This window comes from Channa argus, chromosome 6 (assembly GCF_033026475.1).
Source record: "Channa argus isolate prfri chromosome 6, Channa argus male v1.0, whole genome shotgun sequence".
Lineage (NCBI taxonomy): Eukaryota > Metazoa > Chordata > Actinopteri > Anabantiformes > Channidae > Channa > Channa argus.
This window is the reverse complement of record NC_090202.1, coordinates 10,496,107-10,504,111: the sequence shown is the minus strand read 5'-3', so window position 1 is coordinate 10,504,111 and position 8,005 is coordinate 10,496,107. Positions and strand designations below refer to the sequence as shown.

The 8,005-nt window shown below is 42.1% G+C and overlaps 1 protein-coding gene across 2 annotated transcripts; it reads left to right on the top strand.

The window, feature by feature from the left end:
- Positions 1–222: 222 nt before the first annotated feature.
- shox2 (shox homeobox 2) lies at positions 223–7,762 on the top strand. Of its 2 annotated transcripts, none has more exons than XM_067508639.1 (5): positions 223–928; positions 2,610–2,818; positions 5,070–5,127; positions 5,452–5,540; positions 6,433–7,762. In XM_067508639.1, the coding sequence occupies exons 1-5, from the start codon at positions 673–675 to the stop codon at positions 6,688–6,690; spliced, it is 870 nt and encodes a 289-aa protein (XP_067364740.1). In that variant the 5' UTR covers positions 223–672; the 3' UTR covers positions 6,691–7,762. The 2 variants fall into 2 exon arrangements, with proteins under 2 accessions (XP_067364740.1, XP_067364738.1); XM_067508637.1 differs by having other exon boundaries at positions 224–928; positions 6,397–7,762.
- Positions 7,763–8,005: the final 243 nt, after the last annotated feature.

Sequence of the window (8,005 nt, the reverse complement as noted above, 5' to 3'; positions counted from 1 at the left end):
TCCGTGTCATCGCCGTGTCTTATTTTCCCCGCCAGATCACAGAGATATAGTGAGGAAGGACTCCTCGTCCATGTGCTTCCCACTCTCTTGTCATTTTCAGATTTTTTAAGCCACACCCCTGCAGAGAGAGAGAGAGAGAGAGAGAGAGAGAGAGAGAGAGAAACAGATCCATGACCATCTCTCGGGTGTTTAAAAACTAACTCAGGACAATAGCAGCGAATGAGCGCTTAATTAAATTAATTAGTCCTTCTTGTCAATCTCGGATTAATGGCCAATAGCGACGGTGCTGCTTAATGTTTTTTTTTACTCCTCTTCTCTCTCTCTCCCATATCAGTGGAGGGGAAGGGGGGCTCATCCCGGCATCCTGAGGGGAGGTAATTTGCACGGATCAAGGGGGCAAGGCGCCGCAAAGTATAAATACTGTGACTTCAATAGAGGATCACCAGCAGGTTCCCAACTCCGCAACCAAAAGAGGAGGAATTGGCTGAGAAAAGAAATCTTTATACATTTTTACCTTTTCCAGAATTGGCAGCATCACCTCGCATCATTTTCACGGGGTCGACTTTAAAACCAGCCATACAATTGATGTCTTAAGCTGTCGTGGAGCAAAGGGAGAGAGTGTGTGAGTGAGTGTGTGTGATTTTTTTTTTTTTTAGAGGAGAGAAAGCAGTGATGGAAGAGCTCACCGCTTTCGTGTCTAAGTCTTTCGATCAGAAAGTGAAGGAGAAGAAGGAAGTGATAACCTACAGGGAGGTGTTGGAGACCGGGTCGACGCGAGCGGGGAGCAGGGAGTCTTTATCCGCGGAGCCGGGGAGCCGAGAGGAGGCGGCCGCAGTCAACAGGAACGTTGCGCTCTCGCCGGGCAGGGAAACGGACATGCTTGGCCCGGACAGACTCAGGGACGCCGGGAGCCCCAAACTCATTGACGGTAGGACTGCATTATGTCTTTATCAACAGGGATGTCTGTTTTTAGAGGAGAAACAAAGTCTACAGAGACATACAACATGCTACACTGATCCTATCACGCTTTATTTGCGAAGCGATGTTAATACATATTCACAGTCATTTCGGCTTGTGATTCAAATCTAAAGTGTTTGGCCTACTAGAGATTTTAGTAGCCCGTGGTCGCTGTAAGTAAGCGGGTACAGGGGGACCGCGCTCTGGAAGAGGAGAAATCAGTGCTTTCTGAAAGCACCGTGTATTTTTGTTTACTTTACCATTTGCACTGTCATAATCGCCCTTATTATAGGCTGTCGAACAGATATTATTGATGATGATCATAGGATTTTTATTTTTTAAAGAGATATTTGCACCTTGGTGGCTGGGGTACAGTTTAAAAAGTTGAAATTCATACTCAAGCCAAGGGCTTTAGAAAAGGCCTGTCCCAGAACTATGATAAAGAACAAGGGCTCCTAAATCCAAATGATCAGCGTTTTTGTACATAATGAGAAATAAATTGAATGTCTTAGATTTTTTATATCACAAGTTCATCAAAGTAATAAATGTGCATTGTACTTTACGTTTCCAAAAACATTGCACTTTAGCACATTGTAGATTGATTAGAAACTTAATAACCATGCTGCTACAATTTATTTTTATTTATTACAAAGGCATCACTGATAGGCGTCACCTATCTGGGAAAGCTTTGTTTATACTTAATTTTTAAATATAATGGCAATATTGCAACTAAAAGAAGGCACATCAAGCACCTGACACGTCCTTATTTCAGGTATAAATGCACGCAGAACTGTGGATCGCTACTATACAAATATCATACTTTCATATTACAAATCAGACAATTGTGAAATTACTTTCCCTGGTCGTTTTTTAATAATTGAGTGTTTTTTTTAAAAAAAAAACTACATAACGAAAAATTATTGCAAAATTTAAAAAACAACAGCATTTAAGGCAACTTCTAAAAGCAGTTTAAACTGTGAAAGTTAAACAGAAAAAAAACACGCCTTTCAACGCCACTATATTCCTCACAGGTAAAGAAAAGTGAAGCTGTCCTGCGCAGCCTGGTCACTTGTGTGATGAGACCTGGACAAAATGTGACAACGCAGAGGGCAAGATATCCTAGAGTTGGGTGGCTTGTAAAAATGACATCTGTTCGTCATGGGCTGCGTGGTTTAAAGCGGAACTGCGACAAGCATGTATCAGACATCCAACAGTGGGCACAGCGTTGCATATTTATAAGCTGTTAATAATTAAAGAGCTTTATGTAGCGCTACAAAACATCCGGGGTCGGATAGCTCTGTGATATTTGAGGGCTGACAGGGCAGGTCTCTTTTTTTTCTTTCTTTAGCATCACTAATTGCCTATGATCTAGGCTGGAATTCAATATGTGTAGGTTGATTAAAAATGTTCTCTCTTCTTTTTAATAACTAGAACGGCTAATGTATTGTAGCTACGATATTTCATTTGGTCAGCAGGGACTAGTTTGGTTTATTTTTTGGTTTGTATTAAAGCATGAAAACGAAGCCTGTTTTAAGAACAAAACCACATTAAAACGTTTCACAAGTATGTAGTAACGAATATCGACAATCATTGGAGGTCACGGTGCGGCTGCGTGATGCTGAGGTTTTCCTGTCTTTTCGTTACCGACTCAGGCACCACGGATGTGAAAGAAAGGAAAGAGGACTCGAAGCCTATAGAGGATGAGACACAGACTAAAATCAAACAGAGGCGAAGTCGGACTAACTTCACATTAGAGCAGCTCAACGAACTGGAGCGACTGTTCGACGAGACCCACTATCCGGACGCCTTCATGCGAGAGGAGCTTAGCCAGCGACTGGGACTGTCGGAGGCCCGAGTACAGGTAGGAAGAGTTACTTCTACTGGGAAAAGTTGGTATAATGATGACAATTATCATAATGATGGAGCATTGGAGACTAATTTAAAATCTAAGAGCACAACGTAAAACATCTGAACCATAATGAATAATTAATTATTAGACAATGTTTTTAGTCTTCAACTAATTGTAAAAAGGGTAAATCAAATGCTGATAATAATAATGTGAATAATAATAATAATAAAAATAACAAATGTGTGAAATGAAGAAACAATAATATTCCTCTTTTTCCTGCAGGGGATTTCAATAATAATCCCTGTGATTTTTAGTAGGATAAGCATAAATAATGTCTGAGCATGCCAAGATTTTGTTTAGACATATACTGTACACCTGCTACAGGCTACTACAGCAGGTCTGAACTTGTGAACCTCATTGGGTAAAAGTTTGAAGAAGTTGATCGAGATTTTTGAATGAGGAGGAGGAAGTAGAGTTCACCATCCAGATATTATTGTTTCCATGGTTTTCTGATCAGATTATTCCTCATGCTTCGATTGTTTTACTTGTGTTGATTGCCATTTAGGCTCTGCTTGTGTCACGAGAGTCGTTTTAATCGTTATTGTTCAAAACCCACCGACACAAATAAGCATTCAAATATTGGCCTTCATTTTCTGGAGTGTATGTGACCGAAGCCCCGTTTGTCAGTGCTGTCGTTTTTCATGGGGACACGCCATCTGCGCAGAAACCCAGTAAGGGCTTCAGTCAGTCAGGGGAGGGGGGTCTCAGACATGTCTTGTGTAAGGGGAGCAGAGGGACAATGAACATATAGACAGCTCTTCTCCTCTGATTTATCAAAATGCTATAATATCTTATTCCAGACTCCTTTTTTTTGTATCCCGTATGTCCCGACTCAGGGGAGGACTGAGCATTTGTCCCGCTGTTGAAACAGATCCCCATAACATATTCACTCCTCACTCCATCACACCTCCCCCTACCCAGGAAAAAAGCCACCCCAAAAAAAAAAAAAAAAAGTTAAAGCCAGCTTTTTGCAGGGCTCTCCCGGCCTGATCTGGAATCTCACCAGCAAGTCGTATTGTGTCCCGAAAAGGGAGCACAGCTCGGGGATTTGCATAAATTATGTATTATTTTCTATCCAAATGATGAACAGCTTTCTCCTTCTCTATTTTCTCTCTATTAGAGCGTTATTTCTTTTTACCATTTGCACGCAGAGACCACTAATTTGTTTTGGTTTTTGTTTTTACTTATTTTTTTGTTCCTCAGTCAATAACAGCAGAACATTTGCTTTCATTATCACAATACATTATCCCCGATGCATACACAAAAGGACTTCCGATTGACATACACTGTGGTCAATAAATGAAGCCAGCTGACAGCCAAATCAATATGATATTTCAATCATGCTTTCACTGTGTGTGTGCGTGTGTGTGTGTGGACCTAATGTAAGAGAGACTGCAGACTGACATGTTGTATTGTGGGCTAATTTAGCCCGAGCTTTGTCTGGGTGATTCAAAGCAGATTATCATAGTAATAAATCGTTTAATCTGTGTTCCAAGGCGTTTCTCTGAAATTGACGCTTGTCGATTTTAACAGAAGGAAAAGTGAGCTGTCTTTGAAGCATCGTTTTGTGAGTGTGTGTGTGTGTGTGTGTGTGTGTGTGTGTGCAAGTACGTGTAATGGCGGTGATTAGACAAAACTGCGAGGCATTTAAGCGTTTCTCTGACATGGATTTTCTGCAGATAAGGGTAATTAATTTCAGCGGTCATTTAATGAGTAGGAGATGGAAAGAGAAAGAGGGAGAGGCTCTCAGATCGCCTTGCTCTGATGTCCAAACCCGTAATAGCACTGCTGCTATTCGATATCTGAGAGTCCATTCAACTCTTCGGGGACAGTAATCTATAGAAAGATGAAACCAGCGCCGACAAGGTTATTTATTATAGTCCAATAGTCCTGCACATTTCCAACAAGGGTGTTTCTACTCTCCTAATAAGATTTTAATGCCCCCTTTTCGTAGATCTACTACTTTCTCGTTTTGCTCTCTACCCTCTCTCTCTTTCTCTTCTCAGTGCTCCAACCCCCCACATTCCCTTGTTATAGACTAAATTGTAATAATTAAAATCTGGGGTTAAGCAGTGTCATTAATATTGCAGTGCTCCTCGGGGATATTGTTTTTCTCCGGTTGTTGTCACTTTGAGAGGAATTACACATGGCTTCACATGCAGCTGCCAATCAGTGGGTCTTTAATTAATTTCTCTCCCTGCAGGTTTGGTTCCAGAATAGAAGAGCCAAATGCAGAAAACAGGAGAATCAGTTACATAAAGGTACACTTTTATCCCGCATGCTTACACGAAGACCAAACTATAAGTTTATTTCTAGTCTGTTCTATTCTGTCCTATTCTAGCCCAAGGCCACTTCACGCTCAAATGCACCCAACCCTCTTCATCTTTACGCACTGTTACTATTCGAGTGGTGGTTCCACTTAATTATGCCATCAAAAGCACTGTGATTTCTTTAGTGAGTGTTTATGTTGGACGTTATTAAAGTTTATTCCGCCAATCAGCTTACTGCTCGTTACTGAGTCCCACAGTTTACTCTTTGTGGGTTTGAATATTCTCACAATTAGGCTATCATCTGTGTTTTCGCAGGAGTCCTGATTGGAGGAGCGAATCAGTTTGAAGCTTGTCGTGTAGCGCCATATGTCAACGTGGGGGCTTTACGGATGCCATTCCAACAGGCAAGTTACTTTGAAGCGCCCTGTCTTAAAACCAGACCAATCCCCGGACTGCTGTCTTGGCACAGTGTCTGCACAAGTGCTATGCAGAGACTCCAGTTCCAAGGCAGGGGGTAACTAAACTCTTATTACCACAGACAAACACACAGTGCCAACACTGTGAGGCCTGTGCAGCCTAATTGGAAAATTCCCTCTATTGTTTTATGGACCATTTATATGTCTGTTTCACTAGAGCAAGCAGCCATAGTAGGTCTAGTTATGCGAGGTGCAGGAAGGACAGCCAGGCTGTGCGTAAGACCAGATGTTTCTGAATGGTTCGTATCACTATTCTTAAAAAAAAAACTTGGGGTATAGCGTTCAAATTGACCAGCTCGTGCTCATGTTTTATCCCACGTAAAGACATCAAGTTGACTCATTTTTTGATCTACTGTACTTACTTTCCACCAACATTATAGCGGGCATAATAACATTCTAATAAAGCAATTGTATACAAAATTTATTTTGCATTTTATTTTTAGCAAGGTCTATTCCACACTGTGAGCATCACTGGTCTAGGTTTGTTATCTTATCGGCAAAGACCCTCAAAAGAAATGATAGTTTGGACTGAGATTAGAAATCATGCGATAGACATTCCAACTAAAAGTCACACGTGGCCTTTAAATCACAAGAGTTGCAGAGCGTCATTGTTCAGTGACACATCTGCAGCTGTCAGCCACTGTAACTACTAGGTCATAGGAGCAGGTGTAATAGCTGCATCACATCTACAGTCACACTGGTGAAATGACCCTTCGGACAACCCACTGCAAACTTAACGCATGTTCTCCCCCTTCTCTCCCCATCCGTGCGTCCCGTCCCGTAGGATAGTCATTGCAACGTGCCGCCCTTCTCCTTTCAGGTGCAGGCGCAACTGCAGCTGGACAGCGCCGTGGCCCACGCGCAGCACCACCTGCACTCTCACCTGGCGGCGCACGCGCCCTACATGATGTTCCCCGCGCCGCCGTTCGGGCTTCCCCTGGCGACGCTCGCGGCCGAGTCCGCTTCTGCCGCCTCCGTGGTGGCCGCCGCCGCCGCCGCAAAGAACACCAGCAAGAACTCCAGCATCGCCGACCTGAGACTGAAGGCCAAAAAGCACACGGCCGCGCTGGGACTGTGACGCCAGGAAGACAGTGGGACGCGGGGCGTGCGCATACTACCGGGCACGTCCCTGCGACTTAGGGGCACTGAGCGTAAATTCCAAGGACATAGTGAGGAAAAAAAATATCCGGGACGATATTTATGGTTTCTTTTTAAATGAAGGACGACGAGTATAAGTATAAAAATATAGGCTATTTATGAGACACAGAAAAGACAATTACAAAAGAGACTGAGACTTAATAGCCTACATGTTCTGGACACCTTACAAGTGGCGGGGAGATGGATGGACTGCAAAGCTACGCAGCCGAGGAAGGCGACGGGACACCCCGCGGAGGAGGAGGAGGAGGGGCAGGAGGACGCAGCAGGGACAGTCGATACTTTGTCAAACAAGGCGAACCATTCTGCTGTTTTTTTGCTTCTGTTTTAATAGGCTATTATAATAATATTGTTATGATTTCATTTTGAACCTATATAGAGGCTGGCCTCGTTATATTTCAAACACACTTTCTCTGTAGAAGGACAGAGCGGGAATTCATGACAGACAACAACAACAACAACTAAAAAAGACAATATTCGAAGTCTTTCTCCCTTTTCTGTTTCTTGTCCAATTTCAAAATGCCTCCGCTGTGTTTGCATGAGTTTCTTTACGGATGACGTGATTTGCGTGATGTGACCCCCCCCTCTCTCCCTCTCCTTTCTGAAGGCAACTCTCACTTGAATGTTTGGCCTATTTGACCTTGTGTGGACCCCCTCTGGTGAAGGTGAAAATAGGCGACATACCAGAAATGTGAGATTATAATATATGTGTAGGTTATGCTGAATCTTTTTCAGAATAACCCGATCTAGTGTCCATATTTCCAAGGTGGTGATTTGTCCCCTAAAGGAGAAGCATTTTGTCATCTAAATGTCATCTTTACCACAGTGAACAAAAGAGGACTGTATGCGAACCGGTACGGACACGTGTAAAATATGTTTATACACAAGAAACATGCATTATTTTTATTATTTAGTGGCTTTAAGAATGCCTTGTGGGGAATTGGTTCATTTTGTATTTCCTTTATTTCAGTGTATTAAAAAAATCATGTGCTTTTCTGTATGTAATTTTGATGTTTTACAACGGTGAAAGTGATCTGAGGCACGGGTTTCTAAAAAGAATCACACAACAAAATAATATTCGTTAAATTGTTTTACTTTTTTCCATCACATGTGAAACGTGAATCCACCGAAACAAAAATGTTTTTCGTTTCTATAATAAATCCACTTAAGTTTCTTTAAGAGTTTATATTATTTTTACAGCATTAATTGGCCATTCAATAGTATTATTATTATCATTA

Excerpts from the sequence above, each read along its gene's own strand:
- shox2 (XM_067508637.1), top strand. The coding sequence starts at position 673 with ATGGAAGAGCTCACCGCTTTCGTGTCTAAGTCTTTCGATCAGAAAGTG. Across the intron at positions 929-2,609 it reads GAGCCCCAAACTCATTGACG|GCACCACGGATGTGAAAGAA; the intron begins GTAGGACTGCAT and ends TTACCGACTCAG. Across the intron at positions 5,128-5,451 it reads GGAGAATCAGTTACATAAAG|GAGTCCTGATTGGAGGAGCG; the intron begins GTACACTTTTAT and ends GTGTTTTCGCAG.